The sequence below is a fragment of the Streptopelia decaocto genome (genome assembly GCF_964273445.1).
Source record: "Streptopelia decaocto genome assembly, chromosome: 6".
NCBI lineage: Eukaryota > Metazoa > Chordata > Aves > Columbiformes > Columbidae > Streptopelia > Streptopelia decaocto.
Window position 1 is genome coordinate 52,911,371 of NC_138660.1, and position 24,110 is coordinate 52,935,480.

At 41.5% G+C, this 24,110-nt stretch overlaps 1 protein-coding gene across 3 annotated transcripts in view; it reads right to left on the reverse strand.

Moving 5' to 3' along the window:
• Positions 1-910: 910 nt before the first annotated feature.
• Positions 911-24,110, reverse strand: part of SMARCAL1 (SNF2 related chromatin remodeling annealing helicase 1) — a 37,949-nt gene continuing 14,749 nt past the window's right edge. For all 3 annotated transcript variants that reach the window (XM_082057324.1, XM_082057323.1, XM_082057325.1), the window contains exons 8-17: positions 23,680-23,838; positions 22,871-22,936; positions 14,078-14,218; positions 8,376-8,594; positions 7,495-7,565; positions 5,150-5,252; positions 3,865-4,047; positions 3,244-3,344; positions 1,651-1,747; positions 911-1,235 (exon numbers count right to left, since the gene is read on the reverse strand). In XM_082057324.1, the coding sequence (XP_081913450.1) occupies positions 1,029-1,235; positions 1,651-1,747; positions 3,244-3,344; positions 3,865-4,047; positions 5,150-5,252; positions 7,495-7,565; positions 8,376-8,594; positions 14,078-14,218; positions 22,871-22,936; positions 23,680-23,838 (1,347 nt within the window). In that variant the 3' untranslated portion in view covers positions 911-1,028. The remainder of the gene's footprint in view (positions 1,236-1,650; positions 1,748-3,243; positions 3,345-3,864; positions 4,048-5,149; positions 5,253-7,494; positions 7,566-8,375; positions 8,595-14,077; positions 14,219-22,870; positions 22,937-23,679; positions 23,839-24,110) is intronic.

Genomic DNA, 24,110 nt, shown 5'->3' on the forward strand with positions numbered 1-24,110 from the left:
TTTAGCCATTGCAACTATTTTTTTTAAACCACTAATATGTTCACTGCATCACTTATTTCTCAATCTTAAGGTCCAAATGGAAGATGAAATTCTAAAATAGAAAAAGTACCAGAAGCTTGGGAACCATTACTTAAAACAACTTTTTATTTAAACAGCTCAGACCAGAATCGGTTTCTTACAAAACGAGAACAGAAGTCCATATGTCCTCCTCTCTTCACTCATCTGTGGAAACCAGTACCAAGTCTTGAAGAAAACACACACACATACACACACACTCTTCCTGAGCAGCCAGGCTTAATCGCTGGCACTCAGCACAAGCTTCACCCTCCGCTGACACAAAAAGCACGTGCCATGGAGCAGGTCCTAAAATTTAGCAGATGAGGCCAGAGATCAGTGTGCTCAGGCAGACACGTGCCTAACAGGCAACACACACTCCCTGGCAGACAGTTTTACTGCTTAGTTTCAAGGTACTGACTGCTCTGCACAGACAAAAATACGGGGCTCTCCCTCACCTCCACAAAATGTCAAGATCTGTCTGGACCTTTTCCCCTCACTGCCAGACTGAACACCAGAAAGGCAGTTTGTGAGAGTCAGGGCCAAACACTGCCAGTGAACTGACTGCTATAAATACAGACCAAAATTCTTGGAGATGGAAGACTAATCGTTAAAAGCACTCTGCAGCTGCTGAGAAGTTTTCACCATAGTCCTGCCTTGTGGACAGACAACCATTATCTGCTTTTTAAACAAAACAATTGTGGAAACTGACAGAAAGGAGCAAGCTACTTGCCCATGGCCACTCAGTCGTCAGCAAAACCAGGACTGCAAATCCTGCAGGCTGCCAGGTGTGCACTGCTCATCTATCATGCTGTCAGATTGCCTTCTCGTCCTTCGAGATTAAATGCACCACAGATACATAAAACTTAAGTCTTTTATTTTTGAAAACTCAAAAAATAATACTTGATTGCTTTTGTTTTCTCGTTTTTAATTTTAAAAAAAATCTCTTAGTCACCTTCTCACTGCTGCCACCATTACGCTTTAAAAAACTCCTCAATACGCCGCTTTTTGAGGGGACTCACTGAACATGTCTCTCCTCCTGTATCTTGCAAGGCACTGCCAGAGTCAACCTCACAGCAAGCATCAGCTGCCTCCAAAAGCAAAAGTTCATCAGTGTCATCTCCGCACTCAGAGAAGGTCCTCTGGAAAAGGTCGTATATGGTCTTCTGCTTAGGATCTGGCTGAAAAATTAAAACAGACAATCTGCACACAAACTGTCATATAAAAACAAAGTGAGCAACAATCACAGGTCACTTCCCCTGAGCCAGTGCACATGTGTGTATATATCATATGACATATATATCATATGTGTGTATATATATACATATATATACACACATGTATATCTGAGAGACATATACCTCAGAGACATATAGATGCCATGGAGGCTATCATGTCTCCTTGCATGCAGCAGGTCTGGGAACTCTCTCTGGAGAGTCCAAATCAAGTCATGGATCCTGGGAGGAGTTGCAGAACATGGTCTGTGGTACTAAATACAGCACAGCTGTAAGGTCAGCCTGCCAGTCACAATGTGCACCAATCAAAGCCCATTCAGCCTCTTCCAGGGACCACTGATATTTTTTTTAGGTCAATTACCTTAGGGCAGTAATTAGTGGATTCAGCTGTTTTGGAGAAATTGGTTTCTGAAAGACCAGCTTCCCCCAGCACTTCAATTTTCTTTTGAATCATTGGCCTAGGAGAGATAAACAGATATTACTGAAAGGAAGAAAGTATCATGCAAGGACACTGTGTCATTTACCATGTGTAGATGATAAAAAAAATAAAGATGGGTTTTCTACCAAAGCTTGTTAGTTCCTTAACCTGTCCTGCACTCGTTTATGATGACTGTACACTGTCTTGGGATATCAATCCATCCAGTGTAAATAAGTATCAATCCAACTTAAGTAAGTAACAATATTCAGAGAACACACATATCCAACAGGCAAACGAGTTAACTGAGGCAACACCAATGGTATGAAGTCAGAACAAGAAGATTAAGCTAAAGGGAGTCACAAAAGCCTGAGCATTCAGTCTCCAAGGCAAGCAATGGTAAACCCCACCAACAGACGCATCAGCATTTCCAGGGTATCTCCCGAGGTACTGCAGGAGGAAGAATTCATCCCTAGCCCAAGAGGCCGAGAGGTCCCAACTGCACGTGCAGATGGGGCACTTTGAAAGAAGCAAAGGCCACAGTACAACTAATGCATTTACCAAATAGCCTTGTCCTCTTGTTCTTTTCTCGCCTTTAAAAAGGATGCCAGTGTCCTTCTTTGAAGAGCCATATTTCCTTCCCATTAAGCACTAATGACTGCATGGACAGCATTTCACAAATAAAGGCAGAATTACTGTCATTAACTTCCCATGAAACGTGGGCGATGCATCAGTTTCCAGATCCCTGCACTGTAGGGTTGTAATTATTTGCCATCATGATATTCTGGGAACTGCACAAGTTCAGTTGGTTCATTCATTCCTTTAAACAAGGTAATAAAGATGTAATTTTGGACTTTAAATGAAGCAGCTGGTGGATAATTTCTTTTCATCATTTGCAGGTCAGGTCCCTTGCAGCACTACGGATTCCTTGGATCCTTCTCTTACCCAGGACGTCTGATTCCCCAGCCCTAAGGACCAGTGTCCACTGAGAGCTCTCACTGCAGCCAAGAAGGCTCAGACCACAACTCTCCAGAGGTGGGTCAGCAGCACTTCTTTAATCCATCCGAAGGGCTCACTGAAGAGCAAGAGGAAAGGAATGGTGCAGTCCCTCTCTAGAGCTCCCGGTCCAAGCACACAGCAGCCACATTGCTCCTCACACCTGATCCACAATACACTGAACCAGCTCCAGTGTCTGTTGGTTTTGCTTGAAAGCATTCAGCACTTCACCCCAGCACATGAATGCTCTGGGCTGTATCCAAGACACTGTCTTCTCCTTATACAGAGGCTGTGAAGGTTTTAGATGTATCAGCTCTCCCAGAGTTTCTCTCAACAGCCCCTTCTTTGTCAGATAACTACTTGTATTCATCCTGCTTATCATCTACTTAGTTATGTCCACTGTGGCCAGGCCAGCTCACAGCAGCCTTGACTGGCAGTTACTGCTCCTCCCCTCACACGCTGTGGAAATCAGCACTAACATTAAGCACCTTACATACAGTAAAAATAGGCAGCAGGAGAATCAGTGTCTTTCTCACTTCCTACCATAAGTAGTCATCTGCTGTGCCTTTAGCCACCAGGTAGTGAACATTAACAGAGCTGGTCTGTCCAATTCGATGTGCCCGATCTTCTGCCTGGATCAAAACCTTTATGTAAAAACACAACAAAGAAAATAAAGTGAGAGCTGCAACATCTAAGAAATTGTGTAAGCACCAGAGAACAAGGAGATCTCATTTCTTGTGCTCAGCAACTATTTCTCATCTAGATCCTGTTAACACCTGCATCCTCAAAGAAAGACTAAACCTAGAAGTAGTCTGGTGCACTGAGTTCCCAACAGACACTGAGTATTTTTCATAAGTAGAGGGTCAGCACTGATGATGGACTTGATGATGGACTCAGGTCTTGTCTGAGCACACTGTTAAGAGCTCTGTGAAGTTAAGAAACAGGAGCATGTTTCCCTTCTGTACTATCTCCAGCCAGCAAGCTGAGTAACCAGCTTCACTGCTTCAAGCCCAGGCACCTGGGGGTGCACAGACAAGCAGCCATCAGAGAAAAAAAAGAAAGAAAAACCCTAGAGAAAGTTCCCTGCCCATTACATCTCCTCCCAAGCCCCACTGTTTCTGCTCTCCAGAGAGCATCCAACCTCTGATCCCCCAGGACACATACCCCTGGATTCCAGAAGAGCTCTGCAAACACCACCAGGTCTGCAGCAGACAATGTCAGGCCCATGTTTGCAGCGGTGAGGGACAGGAGGGCCACAATCTGCTTCTCTGAGAACTGGAACTTCTGGCACAGAGACTGCCGCTCAGCTGAAGGTGTGGAGCCGTCAATGCGAATGTATTCAACACGCTGTGAAAAGGCAGAAGATACTTTTTAGAGGCCTTGTGTCCCCTTTCCCATATCCTCCTCCCATGTTTCAGTGGATTGTTTCCCTTCCCCATGGTAAAACCAGAAAAGTAAAAAGACAACAGTTGCATTTTTAGGACCTTTCCTCATCTTTATGGCAGAAGCACTTGTAGCTCAGCATATAATGTACCTCCCTTCGGTTCACAATGCATGACTTGCTCCTGTGTCCATTGCTCCCCTACCAATCCCAAGCAACAGGAAGAACAGCAACAAGCTGGCAACTCAGGTACAGTGGAAAGGCAAATGGCTTAATATGAAGCTGAACACTGTGTGCTGATGTTACAGCTGCTACAACCTCCCCAACCTCCCAGAGTCTTCCCCCGTTTGTGATGGGAGGAGATGGGATCATGCACATTTCAGCTGCTCAGTGGTAGGCTCAGGAGAGGCATGACAAACTTGGGTAATGCAGGGCCACAACACTTCAGTGTCCAGCCTCCCTGCTCTACTGCAGGGTGCCGCCACAGAGGCAGCAAAGTCACCACTACTACTGTGGTTTATAGTTTGGGATATTAAATTAAGCCATCCTTCACGCTGTCCCAGCATGACCTGGAACTCTAGGGGCATCCATGGAAGTCTCACATGAATAACTAGACCAACACTTTAAAAGTCAGAGAGATGACTGGCAGGTCTATCAAGTCTCGCTACAGTATCCCAGTTCAAAAATGTAAGAGACTAAGGAAGGCAGCCATAGCTGGACTTGGGTTGTTACATTCTCTCTCTCTCAGGAAAGCCTGGAGGAAAAGGGGAGATGGCCACACATATTAACACTCCTCCAAGAATTCAAAAGCTCCAGGGCAGACCATGGAGATTAAAGAACATTAAATACAACAAAAGCCATTCAGCTAATCCAAAGTACATCCTGTGAGGCATTCACCCTGACAGCTCAGCTCCCTGGGTGAGGGCACATTTAGAAGCACAGCAAGCAGAAAATATCTCTGCCACTAACTTTCATAAACTATCTGATCGGCCATAACTCTAGGGAGCTCTTAAACAGCTTTGAAGCTGGAATAGCGATAAAGTTAAGACGACTCAGTGAATTACTTACTTTCTTCTCCAGCTCTGCAACTATTGCATCCAGCACTATCTTGTGATGAGCAAACACCAGAAATTTATCATTCCCACGTTCCAGTAACTCCAGGATGTATTCTCTACATGAAAGAGGAAAAAAACCCAAACACCCTCAAACTTTATAAATTATGTACTAAGAGAATGCAGGCTCTGCTCACAACAAATTTTAAAGGTACTGCTCACATCTATACACAGAAACTAGAAAATAGGCTAGCATCAAAAGTTGCAGTAAAATGCAAGTAGCAAGTCATGTCTCCTACAGATTAAAAAAGACATTGCAGGAAAATCCACTCATTTTTCTTCACCACAGCTGGACAGCTGCCTACATTTATACTTGTGTATCGTAAAGAATCACTTTATTATATCCTACTTGAAACATGATAACCCAGACCAATCAACTAGAAGTCATCTATACTTATTTGACAATCTCATTCACCCTTCTGTATTTCTAACTTTTGCACAATTGCAATAATCTAAAATAATCTGTATAAAATTATCCTTTCAATGTTTACTTGGGGTTGTTTTTATTTTATAAGAAAAGATCTCAAACACATAGATCAGAGTATCCTTGAAGTAGCTTTTCATGCATAGGTTCACACTGACAATTTACTACAGTTTAACAACCTAAATAAATCAGCTATTTCTAGAAATTATCCATATGCATATAACAACCAATGAAAGGTAACAAGACTCCTTTTAAAGGCAGTTAAACAGTGTTAATTAAATGAAAACACCTGGCTTTTGCCATGGACTAACAGCAGAACTACAGAATCCATTTCTATGTAGTAACTTGTGATACAATCAGGTCAACTTGAGCCTGAAAAACACCTATAAGCCTAAAATTTGTAACTAAGTATAGTAACAGCCATCAGAACAGATGATAAAAATGTCATCTTTCCTTTGGAACAGCAAAGTTGCTGCAAAGATCAGGAATATGGAGTTCTTTACTAAATACAACACAGCTTAGGTCAGCAGCAAGTGTCAGAAAACACTGAGCAGGATTTCCAGCACTATAGTAAGATGTATCAGTGCTTTGCAGACAGCTCCCAGGGTTTGTGATGTTCAGATTCCAATTACATGACAATATCATTTAACAAAGAAACCTGGGAGAGAAGTGGGAATGCTGTATTTTAAATAAAAACAAATATCAATGTGAGCATTCAGTGTAGCAAGCAGATGTCAACGTATTATAATTATTTTATATCTCGTTCCCATACACCTACATTCCATTTAACAAATAGCTAATCATTTCAATGGAAACAATGGAAGACAGTGTCATCAAGGGTGAGACACGGAAGGTGCCAATGATAGTAGGACAGTACCATTAACTAGATGGTACTGTAGCTTAGCAGCTTATAATAAGTGGTATTTTAAATGCTACTAAACTCCAGAAAAAAATGGACTAGTTCCTACCAGACAGTCAAGTAAGCAGTGCTTCATGGTTTTATATTCAGTTCACACTTGCAACTGAAATAAAAGTAAAAAAGTCTTCTAAATGTTCACTAACATAAGAGGAAGAAACAGTTCTACCGAAATGAGTGCTGGGACTCTGAAGTGCAATTCTGTGCCAAACAGGCAAATTCTGCAGCAAGATCTGAGACTACAAAACCACACAGTGCACATCAGCTGGTCCCTACATTCAGAGGACTGCGGAAAAGTAAACTGTTTTCAAGTTATTAGCATACTACTTTTTAATAAGTCTTGCTATGTGACCCTAAAGCAACTCCTCTGCAGTCCCAACAGAAAGGCTAAGGACGAAAAGGCACAGAAAGTCACAGAAGAAAAGCATTCCTAAGGACAACAGAGTTAAAAGTACACCTATGATAGAAAACTTCTGCTACTGAGGTCCCATGTGAGATTTCTGGAAGAGCCAAGAACTTCAGTAGAGGTTGAGATGCCCTTAGCGCATCCTGTAATTAAAACTCAGTCCATTTCACAAGCTTTTAGGCTCAGGGATCCTGCTGCAGCAGGACTGCAGCATTTGTTTTCTCAAAGTCTGTAGATACTTTTAGTTTCATTATTCCCCCTTTCTTAAACTGAAATAGGGTCCAGACAACAGAACTTATCCAAGTCCCAAACGCCAAGTAATTTTAGATGGTTCAAATCAAAGTTTAGATCCATATATGGAATGAAATCAGAAGGCTTCTTCAGCCTAGGAATTCTGAGAGAAGCAAACGTTTAGTGCACTGTAATTAAAATCAATTTTTTCTTCGCTGGCTTAAGGCTATGCTTCATGTCCCTGCACTGTTATCTCTAAGGCACTGTTTTCAGCACAAAACCACATTTTACCAGGCAAGAATGAAGCAGTGACACGCAGCTTACATGACTGAGTGGATTTTAGCTTCTGCCGTTCTGTTGTAGAAGAGGAGAAGAGCTTCCTTCTCCTGTTGTTTCTGCAGAGAGAAAGATAAATATATGTGAATCTCAGAAATGCCTTTTCTCCTTCTTGCTTACAGATCTGGGATGTCTGCTGCTGCCAAATAAACACTTTGCTAGGAAAAAAAAAGCCTAAAAGTGCACAACAAAGGGGGGGCTGAAGGGGAAAGTTGTTTACTTGTCGCTGAGTATGGCAGATACTCACACACTCCTATTTCTGACACCTCCCTTCCTACCTCCTACTTAACTCCTACAAGCTGGATGACAAGCATATCACAAAAGTACTTTTAGTTGAGAAAGCATTTTCACAACCAAAATGGCAAGGAAAAACTCCTAAGTTCTTACAGAACAGTGTTAGCAACCTAGGAGCCTAGAACATGCATTTGTCACCTGCACAAGAGAAAAAAAAAAAAAAAAAAAAAGAAATACACTTTTCACATTTTTGGCTACTGGTGTGTTCACAACACAGGTTCAACAGGGCTGTGTTGTAGGGTGAATGGGATTACAAGGCAAGACACAAAAGTAAGTAGAGGCAGGAGGTATGAAAGACAATTGAAAGGACTAACAAGAGAGCAAAAAAGAAGAAACTATTTCACACCAAAGGACAAAGTAGACCACATAAATCAAAAGGAAAAGAAAATCTGAGCTGTTTTGATTGTGTTGTACATTCATTTAAAACTGTGCATTCAACAGCCTTCCACTGTGCCTTCACATGAGGTGTGGTTCTGACCTTCCTTGGAACTCGGGGTACTGTATTTCCACTAGTGTTTTGAAATAAAGGCACATGAAATACCAATGGCTAATTGTGAAAATAGTTTCAGACTTACACTTTCATATCCTTTGGCCATCTTTTTTGCTTCAGCTGCCAAGGCAGCTTTGGTCTTTGCACTAATGCCTTCAGGAGCCACCACAATCACTTTACGTTGCTTCGCTGGAAGCTGTGAAAGCACGTCCGATTTCAGACGTCGGATCATGATGGACTCCTCCAGCAAAATTTTCAGTTCAGTTAAGTTGGACGATCGAGAGTAGTCCCAACCCCATGGCATCTGGGAAAGATCAAAACAGTTTAAAAGAGACTGAGTCTTCTGGTCTGCAGGTGATCAAAGAATTGAATAAGCTTCCAGGGAGTTTGGACAAAGCAAGAACTTAATGGTCAGTAGGAAGGAGATCTGACAAAAACGGCAATAAGATAGAAGTGTACAAACTAATCCGTCCAACATGAGAAGGCTTTTGTTTTTTTTTTAGCAAACTTTCCTTTTTCCTATCTACAAGTGCACCAGGAGGTCCAGGAAGGAGGACCACACAGAATGGTGGGGATCCCTGCCACAGTACTGTGTCCCGGCATTCATCCTCACGCAGCCAGGTATTTCTGCTCTGCACTTGCAGTTTTAGGCAGGCTGACAGAACTCACTGCAGTTCTATGCAAACATATTCACCTCAGTTTTAAGCAGAGACACACACAAAAATCTTCTCTAAGAGCAGGAGGACAAACATCCGCAACCCAAATGTCTTCACAGGGATGTCATACTTATCTGACATGCCCAGTAAATGCTAGGTCAAAAGTGCCTGCTTTCCGCTGTGACCTGTCTCTTGATCTGCTTCCTGAAATGCTGTTTCTGCCATTACCATGTTTGGCTCAGACTTAAGCAAACCATAAACTGTGGCTGAAAATACACGACTCCAAGCATCGTCTCTTCAGAGCATCATCACACTTCAAGGCTCCTCTGAACAAACCCTTCATTTACTCCTCCTTGAAGTGCTTGTCTCCAAACCTGCCCCATCCTCCAAGATCCTGTGTGCAGACAATATGTCTGTTCAATTAATCTCAGCTCAATGTCTGTTCAATTAATCTCAGCTCATCGCTTCTCCTACTAGTAACCCCACAGCCTACCATTTGTTCTCCAGGAAAGAACAATTAAGCTGACAAGCAATGGCATCAAAGTGGTACATTCCCCAAAAGAAACATCTTTAAACAACTTGCTTTTGGTCAAGAGGCAAGTAAGGTTTTTATGCAGACTTAAAGGATAAAGAAATACCTTTCTTCTGAAGTTTCACAAATAAATATATGCAATATTGCTACAGTAATACTGAAAACCAAGGAGGTGGGGAAGGAAATCTTCCTCACAGTTCTAATTCCAAGTCTTACTGGCAGTGTCACTCAAAAAAACCCCAAAATACCAGCTCTGGTATTGGAACAACAACCCAAAGTAACTCCCTACATATAGATACATACATCTTCCTGAATTGCACATAATGGAGATGTGAGAAGCCTCAGCATCAATCCCCTTCATCTGCTGCTCCACTCTCATGTCATTAATTGCTAAAATAGATTTAACCTTAAAAAATACATATTTATTTTATTTTCCTTCCCCAAGAGAAACCTCATACAACACAGAACTGGAAGTAAAATAGGGAAAAGCTCCAAAGTATTCACTACATCCTTTGTCCTCCTGTACAGTGCATGAGACAAAAAATAAATCATACCAGTCATGAAGTTAGTCACATTACTGACTATATTACGGGATGGTGCTTTGACAGAGCAAGGATGATAACATGCTATGAGACAGAAAGAGGAGAAATCAAACTACTCAGAGGCAGTTATGACCTCTTTGAAATCTGGAAGTGAACATGCCTACTTGAGGTTGAGACCTAGCAACAGAATTGCAGATTGTCCTGTTATGTTGTACTGATGGGAACCAGATTCTGGCACCTATGGCCACCATTAAAACTTATTTGATTTAATCTACTTCTACATAACTATGGTGCTATCTGATTATCTATATTTGGTTCACAAAAGCAGGAAACAATTCAAAACCTAGATACAAAGCCAGTTGGGCTCCTGCAGAGTTAAAACTTCGGCTCTGACAACAGCACACTGGTACACAACTAGAGGTAATAAGCCCACCTGGACCTAAGCCAAGCCCTCAGAAAGCCAACATGGGTATTACTGCTCTGCTTCCCTAAAACCAGGAGTGCAACGCAGATACATCCCTCAGGTCTGCAAAAAGCTGGCTCAAGTCAACGTGGGTTTATCAGTTTTAGACATGCTGCATGAAAGCTGACAGTGCTGCACCCCAGTCTTGTACCCCCTTTCTGCATTTCTTCAGGCTCTGTGGACCCAGCAGAACAGCAGATGTACAGAACCAAGAAGGACCCACATGGTGCTGCACTCAGCCTCAGGAGCCCCCTGCCCACGCTGCTCAGTGCACTGGCAGCCAATTCACAGGACCAACACTGAGCAGGCTGTTCAGCAAGACCTGCTACGGGGCCTGGAGACTCTCCTCCAGCCACCTCATTCTGCTCTTGCAGCCCAAGTTTTTCCACTTCCATAATGAACAAGTGATACATATGTTTCGTGTCTACATAGCACAATTCATTTCAGAAGAGTAACATCATCATAACCGCAAGAACAAGGCACAGAGCCAATATACTATCTACTGTCATATTAAAAAGCATATACAGGCAGAATCCCTATAGTATGTTCAGATTACTATATTTCTTTTATGGTGACTGTTGCTGGAACAGTTTGCAAACAAGGAAACATGCTACTTCTGTGCTGCACCTGGCTAGCAATAAAAAAGGATGATTATTTTTGGAATTATTAAAATATAGTTTAGTATATCCTATTATGAAAAAGAAGAGAGAAAAGAAAGAGGGACATTTATTTGCCTAAATGCACATGTGGCTTTGATCCATAACATTCCAGAACAAATGCATCCAACTGTGATTTTCTTACCAAAGTGTTACAGCATCTTACATGAGTCAGTAAACTTACTACAGTGTTAGTAGAAGCTGCCAAACCCTAACAAATTCAGAGCATGTGCTCAGATAGAAATTATTTAATATTTGTCAACATCACCCAGTTTGAAAAATGAATCCACAGCATGTATTTTGGGAAACAGACTTGAGAATTTTGTAAATAAGGAGGTGACATTTCAACTCACTGCATTTTTAGGAGTACAGATGCTAGGAGGTTGAATTACAAAATGATAAACTTTTATTTTATATCTTTTCTAATAATATCTGCCACATATTTGCAATTTTCTGTCATAAAATCTATTCTCTTCAAACAAACTAGTCAAGTTTTAGTTTTAAATTGAATAGTTCAGGTTTGACAATTTTTCTTTAAACTCGTAATGCAATCAGATTTATTATTCATATCAAAACATTTCTACATAGCACCTTTTACCCTGACATATTTCCCAAAAGCCTTGCAAAACCTCTCTCTTTCTGTGCAATTCCATCCCCACTTACAATACCGTCACTTTCAGGACAGAAATAAGAACCTATTTAAATAATGACAGCAAAAGTACCACAACAGTTCTTCAGAGAGCTTGTAACTCTTAACACAATCTCAGGTTAGAGCTGTCAGAACAAACATGAAGGACATCCTACAGTCATGAGGGAACAACTACAATCATCAATACACCTTTTAATTTCCTCATTGCTGAGTGGATCTATGGCAACACAATACTCAGCAGTCCCATTTTTTTTTTCTTCTCTAAATAACCAAATTATTTGTAGGTTCACTCTATCATTTACTGACATTACTGTAGCAAGAAGTCCCAAGCGAGCACTGAGAAGACCAGTAACGTAACTGTCTAGTAGCAGCAGGTCAAACAGAAATGAAGCCACATTAGAAACCCCGCAGAGAGTTTGAAGGGAAGCTGAGACAAACTGCGACCTCCACGCTGAGTTTCACTGTAGGTTGAAAACTCATTTACACAGAATACACTGTTACAACCTGGATCGTGCAAAATAACTTTATTTCTTTTATCCAATTCAACGTCTTCCTTGAGGTCTATATGCCTTGTAACTGAAGCAACAGCTAGTCATGCAGAACTTCGCCCTTAAAGGGTTTATGAAACTCCAAACCTATTTACACTCACACATTGCAATTCAACTTTCCTTTTCAGTACAGAAAACCAGCAAGATTAAACTGCATCTCTTCATTTCCCCCTAGGAGACATTCTGGACACTGTTCAGATAGGAATCTTTCAAAGATAATGAAGCTCAGCAGAAAGCATGGCCCTCTCCCTCCATATGATTCCTACTATGGATGGAGAAGCAGTAAGTTTGTCCTCTGCTAGGAAAGCGGCACTTAGCTAACATGAACACTGTCATCTTCCAGCACTCAAGCTCTGCATCTGTGATCCTGCACGCTAAATGGCCTTACTTTAACCAATGGCATCACCATATCAGTACCAAAACCAAGGAATTGCTCATCTATCTTGCATATTTGGACATACATGGAACAGCACTACACTAGCTATGTCAGTAAAAGTGAGCATTCAGATCTTTATTTGTGACTGCAATAGGAATCTTCTTGATGGAAACTTGGCATGTGTTAAGCTAACCCAAACAGAGAAAAGAAAACAAATACAAACCCTACAAATAGCTATAACTATTTTTGTGGCATACACTGATGATGTACGGTTCGTCTGCAAATAGTTTTGAGCACTGAAATGGTCATTTGGTGTTTCCAACCACTCTGCTTAAAGTTATTGCCCAGTCTTATGGCAAATAAGGCACAAGAAGTGAAATGGATCGCTCAAGAACAAGGCAGGGTAAGCAAGTTCCTGCACTACAGGTCCATGCTCACGCTGCCAAGCCACCCTGTGCCACATGCCAACTGCTACATGCTTCTCCTGGAGGAACTGGAGGACCAGACAGATTAGAGTGCTCTTGTTTCAAATCAGAACTCAAGGGAACTTTGGTTCCTTTCTGTGTCTATGCAACCAACACAGAAGACTCCTTGTAGATCAGGCAAACCCCTGCAGAGCTGAGTTGCCCATATGTTGAGAGCAAAGCTGACACCTGTCATCATGGCTGCAAATGCTGGTTTCCTGCAAAACCAAGATCTTGCAGAGGTTGGACTCAATGACTCTGCTGAAACCACTGCTGAGCAGCTGGCAGAGATAAATTAATTTATTTTCAAGATATGCTGAGTGGATCTATGGCAACGCAATACTCAGCAGTCCCAAACCACATCCGTTTCCTGAATTAGAAGAGGGTAGAATACAAAGACTGACTATAACTCTTCATTTTTTACTTACCTGGAGGTATAAAATCCCAAATCCCAAGCAACAGAGGCCTTAGTTTGTTAAACAGTCACTAAAGCAGACTATAAACTTTTTTGTTAATCAATTAGCCCAAAACTGCAGCTGCTTAGAGGCCCCACAGTTACTCTGCCCATTTAGAACACTTTCTGGGCAAGTTTTTATTATAATAGACTCCTCTTCCCACCTATGTCCATGTTTATTTATTTATTTTTAAGCATTTTACTTCTGTGGCTTTCAGGGCAGATTTTAACAAAAACCATTACTGCCTCCATGTCTCAGGCCCACCATTGCAGCACCTAATGCTTCTCAGCTTGAGATCTTTCAAAATATTTCTCTGCAGTGAGACATTCTCAAAAAAGATGTAAGATCAGACAGAACGGAGGGAAGGAAAGAAAAAGCCTCTATATTTTGAAAAAAAGAAAAGCTGTTTGCAGAGTCTCAGTCTGCCACTTCCCCTACTGAAATACCTTCTTGGCATCACAGTAGCGCAGCCCAAAGGAGTGGAACTGTGGGAAGAAGGCTGGCTGGACAGCTGCGATCTGTGTGTAGAGCTCTGCAGGCCGCGACATGGCAGGGGTTCCCGACAGCAAGATCACTCTCCTGGCAGCCTGGGAAAGCAAAATGGAGCATAGTTATCATACAGCTTACAAGCAGAATGTGCTAAGGAATCATCTGCAGTCATGAAAGAAAGTCCCAGAGCCTTTGCCCAAGCACACTAAATGGAAGATTGCTTTCATCTCCCACAGATACTTTCAGCCTTTACTGCCTGAAGGCACTCAAGGACAGTGCTTAAAACTTCTAGGAAGCAGGACAAACCATATTGTTTCTTATCCATCATTCACGTGCTGTAAGGGAAGAGGATATACATTTTTATGACAGTACCTTCTGAATTGGCATTTACCCACTAGACACATCAATGTCTTATGCCTGGTTCACCATTTGGCATCAGATGTCACAGGAAAGTGACACACTCTCTTCAGGTACGTCCTCACCTCCAAAGTAAACTCTGTTGTAATAAACCTGCCACAGCCAGCCATAAACAGACTGTCTTCCTCACAGAAGCAGAAGAGAGACAGAGAAATAGGACTAGCAAGGAGAGAAAGATGAAGCTGCCTGAAGCAGCACCAGAAGACGCCCATCTGATAGCCATGGTGAGTCTAGGCACAGCTGGCTAAATGCTAGAACATGAGTTAATAAATACGAATCATGTAAGAAAAACATTATAAAGCATGTGTTGTAGGGGAGACAGGAAGGGGGTGGGAAACCTGTATCTAAAGTAAGTGCTCCCAAAAAGACAGGGAAAAAAAATACACTATAGACAGAAAAGCATCCAGGATCCATTTCTACCTTCATACCTCCATTATTATCTATTATTAGATGAGAGCTACGAATTTCTACAGCTGTAAATTCACATATAGTAGTTAAATTACAAATGGCTTGTAATTTCCTGCATGGTTTAATGCAGGTCCATTAAAATAACAAAGAGATTCTTGAGTGACATCTGTACCAACAGCTCATTCACATTTAAATGAAAAAGAAAATGAAATTCTTTTATCGTTTCACTGAGATCTGCCAGTCACCCAAATCAATTCAGCTGATTCATCCACTCACCAAATCTGGTGGAAAAAAAGAGTTCACAGATCAGCTACCGGAAATTAATTTCAGGACTCTTTATCAGATATTTATATATAGGCTGTAATCAAGGTGAGACTTGCCTTCTCCCTCCATCCCTACTAAACAGATCAAAAGGAAATAACATCACCATCAGGATCAGACAATTCCCATAAACATTTTAAAAAAAGAAGGATATTTATTGAACTAAGTAAGAAGAGATGTCAAACCTTTGGACATGTCGGAATGTGAGAGTTAGTTTGCACAAGACAGAGGTGCTGATGCTACTCAAAAGAGGGACGAGTCACAGAGGCCAAAGATGTCAGATCCCACAAGGAAACAAAATGATAAAGCCGAAATTAGGTCAACTTTTAAAATTAAGCTACCAGTGGAGGGCAACTGAGCAGAACCTAGACAATATCTGATGACTTGCCAAAGCCTTTGAGGACTAAACTGACACCACGCTGAGAAATCTGTTGATTAACACAACACAAGCCAGTCTCACATGTGCAAGAAACCTCCAAATAATGCAACATAAACCCAACTGTCTTGAAAGGTTTAATGCCATTTCCAAGACGTCCCCTTTTTCAGAGGGTGCCTCCCAGGAGTTACATGAGACAAGGCTGGAATGCTAATTCCCCAGTAATCAAAACTATTAGTCAGGTTCCTTCCCCAAATACTAAATAGATATCAAAAGAGAGAATTATGAAGTTACAGGTTATCTGGATTCTAAACTTGTCCAGCTGCTGCTTTGCTATGCACAACTTAATTTTGGACAGGTAGGGTATCTAACCAATGCAAGCAATTACCAAGGGCTGTGATACATCAATAATTAATTAAACAAATTGAGAAGTAAAAAATAACTAAAACAAACAAACAAAACACAAAAAGACAACCAAAAAACCCCAAAGATACTAGCCCCACAACAGCTGTGAAGAACTTGAAGAAATTAATTCCAGAAAATTGTGTGGAACACGGGTGGCCTAACCCATTATCCCAAGGGTCTCTTTCACTTTTGAAATCCATGACAGAAGGAGCACAAGAGAGAAAAGAAGAAAAAAAATCCTAGGAAGACAAGTTTCTGAGTGTTGAAGTTTTACTTAAATTCTAGATTAAAGAAATGGCTTTGATTCACATCTATTTCTCACAGCAACTAATTTTGAATAGATGCCAAGAAAGATTTACTCCTGCAGAGAAGTCTCAGCTGATCACTGCTTAATCCTTGTTTCCTGCCGAACCTTCTATGCTGTCACAAGCAAGAGCTTACTCTCTTTCTTCCACGGTGTAGAAGAATAATATAGCAGCACAGAAAACAAGATTGCAGTGACCAGCTGGGACTTTTTAGCAAAAGCACATCTGTACGCAATTGATACATATTTCCAACATAGGAGACCTAACATTAGTTGCTCATTAGCACTTAGGCATGAAGTTTAATCTTCCCCAGAAGCACTCCTCCCTCTCATGTGTCCTTGTGACTGTTCTTCCAGCTACTTGCTTGTGAGACTGCTTAAGGCAACTCTGACAGTGACTTGACTAGTGGAGACCTGTTCTGTAGCCCTCACTTATTAAGTAACGTAAGAAAACTGTAGCTTTGTAGCATTATCACAGAATGGTTTGGGTTGGAAGGGACCTTAACGATCATCTAGTTCCAACCCCTCTGCCATGGGCACCTTCCACTAGATCAGGTTGCTCAAAGCCCCATCAAACCCAGCCTTGAACACTTCCAGAGATAGGGCATCGACACATTCTCTGGGAAACCTGTTCCAGTGCCACCGCCACAAAGAAGAATTTCTTCCTTTTACCTAAAGCCATTACCCCTTGTCCTATCACTACCTGCCTTTGTGACAAATCCCTCTCTAGCTTTCTTGTAGGTCCCCTTTAAGTACTGGAAGGATGCTCTAAGGTCTCCTATCCTTCTCTAAGCTGAACAACCCCAGCTCTCAGCCTGTCTTTACAGGAAAGGTGCTCTAGCCCTTGGATCATCTTCGTGGCCCTACTCTGGTCTTGCTCCAACAGGTCCATGTCCTTATGTTGGGGACCCAGAGCTAAACGCAGTACTCCAGGTGGGGTCTATACAAGAGCAGAGAGGCAGAATCACCTCCCTCAACCTGCTAGTCACACTTCTTCTGGTGGATATGATCGTTCTCTGGGCTGCGAGCACACATTGACCGCTCATGTTGAGCTTCTCATCAACCAATGCTCCCAAGTCCTTCTCCACAGGGTTGTTTTCCATTCATTATCTGCAGGATCTTACTCTTGGCCTTGTTGAACTTGATGAGGTTTGCACAGGCCTACCTCTAAAGCCTGTCAAGGTCTCTCTGGATGGCATCCCTTCCCTCCAGCATGTCAACCATACCACGCAGCTTGGTGTCTTCAGCAAACTTGCTAAGAGTGCACTCAGTCACACTGCCCACATTGCTGACAAAGATGTTGAACAGCACCAGTCTTGACACTGACCCCTGAGGAATGCTACACATCACTGGTCTCTACCTGGACACCGAGCTGTTGACTGCAACTCTGAGTGTGACCATCCGGCCAACTCCTTACCATTAGACTTGCACACACAATAGACCAGAAAGAATTAATTCCACAGCTGTGACAACATTTACAAAAGTCACTTTTGAAAGTCATTTATGAAATGGTAACCCTCGATGGCACTTACTTGAAAGGTCAAAACCCAGCACCCAACTGATCCGAAGGGGAGTAGGTAAGGAGGAAGGGTTATGCAACAAAGAAATAATTGAACATGTGAAGAGCCTCATTAACATACAATGACTGTCTCTGTGTTAAATGAATTTCACAGCATGAGTTCTGCCATATGCTAACAGACTGACACACTTTTTTTTAACTAAGTGTGGCTGGTTCTGGGTATACAATTACTTATGTCCCTAGTTTTCGCTTACTCTGTCATTTTGAACTGCTCAGCATAAGAATACCTTATCCTGTGAAACAAAAAATCTGACAGTGGCCATAAAATAACAGAGATAATCACCTCATGAAATAGAAGATTTGATAAAGGGAAGGGTTGCAGCTGTTTTGAGGAGTCAGTTTCTGTATTTAGGTAAAATAGATAGGACTCTGCATTTCATAAGATGATCCTATAGTGGTTATTCCAAAAATATAAATGCCTTTCCCTATTCTTAAGTGACATCTAGACAGAGAAAGTGTATCAAATGGCAATGATCAGCTATGACTGAAGCAAATCACACTACTTCCCTATTTTGAGAAGGGAAACTGGAAGGTAAGAGCAGATCTGAAGATGCAGACTTGAGTGCCCACAGCTTCTCCAGTTTCAAGATGAGGTTCCTTCTCTCAGCAGGTGACAACAAGCAATCCATATGGATCCGTAGTCCCTAAGGACAACTATTTATTTCCCACTGGAAAGGGAGATTTTTGTGTTCCCTCCTTACCTTCTACCTTCAGCATTGACCTATTTCCCTCTATTATTTTTAAGCATCTCTTTATTAAAACAAGCACAAAGAGTGTTAGATTCCAGCCACACAATGTATTTGGACTTTCATAATAGAAACAAAGACCTTTAACCCTGCAAACATCAGGATGTGCATCATGCTATTAACCTGAACAGCAGCTCAACAGGAACAATCACATTAGGAATATTATCCAAACATTGTGGAACAAAGCCCATATCGAGCACAACAGGAATAGGACCATTTCATGCTACTGGAATCTTTGATTAGATACAACTCTTTATTTCTCAGTTTCTAACCCAGTTCTTCACTAAAAACTTACTTTTGTGCTTCCAAAAAACTCATCCATGTTCTATTGGGACCTTCCCCAGTTTCCACTGCCTTGCAACACTCCATGCAATTACAGAAGAACAAAGACCACGCAGCACTTTGGCTGGTCAAAGGATGTAGAATCATTTTCACTCTGGCCCCCAAGAGACCCCACCACAGATCAGTGAAAAACTTCCATTTTGTTGTTTCTTCTTCATCTACACCCCTGGGGCTTTGCTGTTTTATGGATATTGGTAGCATGTATACTCCCTCTCCTACGTTCATGTCTCCAGGCCAGTCTAATCTTGGAAAGCAAAAACAAAATGCTTACAAAATGCATAACATCAAGACACTTTCAGCCTCTGAGGGTGGCAGATGCAGGGCAAAGGTGAAGGGAACAACCAATACTCTCAGTACACCCAGGAGAACTTAGTCCCAATCACAAGACTAAAGAAAACAGCAAGGTAAAAAGTAGGTCCTATTACTGATTGCCACAGCTCCGGATGAGGGGCAGAAACAGCCAGGCCTAAAAATAGGGAGTCAAGCAAATCCCAACAGTATGAGGCTATTCTCACTTTGATGTGTGTGGAAACATGACAAATGGACCACTTTGAACACAGAACTTCTAGTCCTCTTGAGTACCATAAGAGATGCTGAACCTTGGGACAGACCTCATGCAGCTGCTAGCACAAACTGGCCAGCATGAAAGCTGGCTGAGCATGAAAGCAAGATTTTTCTGCCATGTGCCAAAACATCAAAGGACTGTTTTCTACTACAGCTTTCAAACCACCCACCTCCATAATTTTGCAGGCGGGCACACAAGACTGTGTACAAACTCTGCCACCTGGTTCCATGTAAGCAGATGATGCATTCTTCCCCATGTACAAGTCTGCACACCCGCAAGTTTGCACATCCACTGGGAATATGAAAGGAATAAGAAATCTGGCTCACTCTGTCTTACTGTTTGCCTAATTACCAAGTTCTTCCCAAAGCTTTGTCCAATAACAATAAATTGGGCACAACCTGTCTACATACATACTCTAAACTAATGACAGCCTGGGGCAAGGTACCAGGTAGTGAGCGTGGTCATTGCATACATCCAGCCATCATGAAGTGCACTAAAACTTCTTTCTAGTTACACCCCCCACTGTCCCATGCAAAACTTTCCTAAATCTGTCAGGGTAGCAGCTGCATATGTCACAGAGATACTGCATATACACGCACTGAATAGTGCGCACACACACACAGTTTGTGGAGTTTTTAATATTGAAAGAATATCTAGAAGTTCCCAACTGACAAACTTTGGCCACATGCTTAGTACATGGTTCTGCTTGACAATTCCATACCACACTTGTTCCACAATATATATAAGAGAGAAGGAAAATATGAATTATTACTGAGTGGCTAAAAATACCACTTTATTTTGAAAACTGGTCAATGTCAGATATTAAAACTCAGGCTTTAAATGCTGTAACCATGGGTTAAATATTTCAGAGGTGAGGATTCAGCTTGGCTGACTAACAAGGCAGATTTGAAATTAATATCCAAGGTAAGTCATCTTCATTATGAAGGTATTGATTTAATCTGATTATTGTGCAGTTCTCTCTAAACACTCGCAACAATTTTTATGTTTTACTTATTATTCAAATAGAGAAGTCACGGGAGCAAATTCTAGCATGATAAAAAGAAGCCATTAAGTATGGATGGAAGTGACAGAAATTTTCAGGCTCAGAAACATTTTAACTTAGATCTGTCCAGTGTCATTATGGACTCATAAATCTTAGTAGCATGTAAGGACTAAGAATCGCTTTTTGTTTTTGTTTGGTTTTTTGTTTTGTTGGGGGTTTTTTTGTTTGGTTGGTTGGATTTTTATTTGTTTTTCCTTTTTATGTCCCTAAAAGTCAGTTCAAGGCTAAGCTTTTACACTTTAACATATTGGGAACCTTGTAAGAAATATAAGCAACTATGACAGTTTCAGAAAGTTCAAAGTAATATAATGCTAACAACAGACAAAAGTGGCAATGCTTAGAAGGTAGATAAGGTATGAGCTGGCTCCAGGGGCTCTGGAGCCCTTACGTAGGGACTGAGGTGTTTGAAGCAGTGCACCTATCAAGGGCTTGCCTATGGGCACAGATGATTTTTTTTTTCACTCTCTTCTAAGAGCCCCAGTACTGCTCTAATCCTTTTAACATAAAGAAGGCAAGAGCAAGAATATTATCCTCAGCAGAATGTTTATCGATGCTTCTTATTCAATAATCTCAAAGTATCATGTAAAATACTGAAGATACTCCAATTTTTACCCCATTGACTATTTACAATAAAGATGACACAGTATAGTTATTAAATCCAGTATTCAAGTGATGAAAACTTCTCATATTTTGGCAGTTCTTTCTAGTACTAAAGCAGTGCTCTGGTGTGCTGTGCCAGTAGTGAACACAGCAAGACTCACTAGTAGTTGAAGACAAAGCTGCCAAAGGGGCTAGTTTTAGAGCAAAAAGTCTGTGCTGGAAAGCAAGAAGAGTGGCTATTACAGCAAATACTTGCTTCAGAAGTTGTAGTCATCAAGCAGGAGAATAAAATTACCAGAACACCCAACATGAAACATCTGGTAACGTATGCCGTTTGCAGGTAAGATAATGCGTGATATGAACATGAAACTCTTAATCCTTTCATAAGACTAAAATTCACTTTCAGAAGCACCAGTTCTCAATTCTCTAAGACCAGTGATGTGACAGCATAAAACTGTAAATTCTCAGTAAGTGCATACAGGCAATTAACCTCTGCTTAACAGCTACCATCTTTCACGGTCATATCTTGTAGCCTGGAAATAATTTTGACAAGCTGATCCTTACAAAGATACAAGTAGGAAAGAATGACACTGCTTTTTGAGCATTTTGGAATAAGGTAACTTTTTTATTTTTTTCACCATTTTCAGACATACACCCTAATTACTGTACTTCAAACTGCTCATAAAATTGGACCTCCTACTTAGTTTCCAAACATTAAATGCCTGAAGTGATTTGAAAGCCAAGAGAAGAGTCAGGCCTTTAAAGAGAGCAATTAAGTTATTCAAGGACAACCACCTTCAGCTTGCCATTAAGAATCTTGCATATAAAAGTTGGTTGCTATAAAGGTTGAACCTTCTCTTTATACACACTTCCTGATAATTGCTAAAGAGGAACTGCATTTACCTTGTTCTAATGTACAGACTCTGCAGTGTTGAGAAACCACTTGTAACTTTAATCTGCTAGAGGCTACCAGGGAGAGTTCGATTCGTTGATCCCAGGACAACAGGCAGACATTAAAACTTATATTTCTCGTGTTATCACATACTTGAATGTGGCCTCCCTTCTGCGGGCCACTTGTCTTGCTAATGTCCCATTCTGTCATTCCTTGCTAGTTCAGTCCATTTAACCAGCAGGAGGGCTCCTGCACCCCAGCCACATAAATACACTGAAGCTTGAAGTAACACAGTAGAGCTCAAAACCAAAACCAAGGAAGGGACATAGATAAATGTCATTTTGATATACGGCAGTGATTTGGGTCCCAAGACGTAACTGATAATTATTATTTCAACAACTTACACTGACACTACTATATTCTTTCTACTCTCCCTGAGTACACTCAGTGAGTTTTGACATTCCATTTTTCCCATTATCACAAAATTCATCAGTGGCAGTACCATAGTTAGATCAAGGGAGCTTCTGAATTTCTTTTGTTAGGTCTTATGATCTAACATTCGTGCAGAAGCAAGTGGCTAAGCCAGAGACAAATTCTGCTCCTGAATCTAAAACATTGCCTGGATTTCCACTTGCACAAGATAGTTCAGTTGCTGGCTCCTAGACCTGGTAAATGGAACAACGCTGCTCTGGGAGCCTCAGCTGCTGGAGGTTTGGCAAAAAGCATACGCACCTTGAGTAGAGGCATGGCAGCTCGGCATCGTGCAGTTTTTATGTTCTTCAGGAAGTGAGATTCATCCTGAAACAGAACAAGCATGAAAGTTAAGACAGTTCTGATCCTACACTCAAACTCACAGCTGCAAGCAAATGGAACAGAAATCAAACCTTAAAGCCCTGAATCTCAAACGACTGCAAACAAGTGAGCCGAGGGGACAGGAGTGGGAAGGAGAAAGAAGATGATTATTTCCACCACCGATACTCATTTGCCTTTATGTGTCCTTTAAATGTAGCAAACATAGGAGGCCTATACAGTGTCACTTCCCTAAATAAGGGGCTAACGAAAACAAAAAGGAAAAAAAAAGAAGTCTAATTAGGACCCAACTGTTCTGCTGATAGGGCTCACCAGGTGGATAACAGCCTCCTACTTGAGACATCACCCCCAAACAGGCTTCATTTCTCCTGCTGTATCAACGCAGAACTTAGGCATGAAAAGTAAATGGCACCCACCAAGGGTACATTCTCATCTTTCCACATGTGGATGAGCAAGCAACCATGCACGCAAAGACAATACAACTGCTTAGCCTCTCAGGCACAGCCTTCTCTCTCCTGATTAACAAATAAGCTACATTAATGTTCCCAGACATCAAAAGAAAATTGGAAGAAAAAGCAGGGAAGCTCAGCACTCAGTAGGACTATTCTCATCTGTAAAAAGATATACAGGGTCCAAATTTGAACATACACACAGAAAGAACATCTGCCAGCTCAAGGCTGGTAAAACATTCCAGGCCAGTATTAACTTTGAAATTTTAGAGTACCACTTACAATAATAACTACTTGGAAAGTGCTCTTAAGTTGCTTGTCCATCTTGCTGAGGAGGTCAAAGCTGATGATGTTGATCAAGCTTGATGTTAGGTTGTCTTTGCCAGTCACTATGACGTTGGTGCTATCTGGACTCAAGGATGGAAGCCACCTGTGAAATGCCTGGAGGAAGAGGAAAGCAACTAATTGCATTTAGGTGCTTATGTCCTCCGTTGGAATCCCAAAGCACTGCACAAAGCATCCTCATGAGTGCTTAGAACATGGAGCCATGCCACCCACCATCAGATGCCGGCTGGGAGCACAATACCATTACTGCTGTAAGCAGCCTTCCCAAGGCACCAACCCTAGTACTGGGAAGATCAAGAACAGAACTCAAGCTACAAGACCAAATCTACCTTTCACAGCTTAGGAAGGCTCAAACATGCTCTATTCTT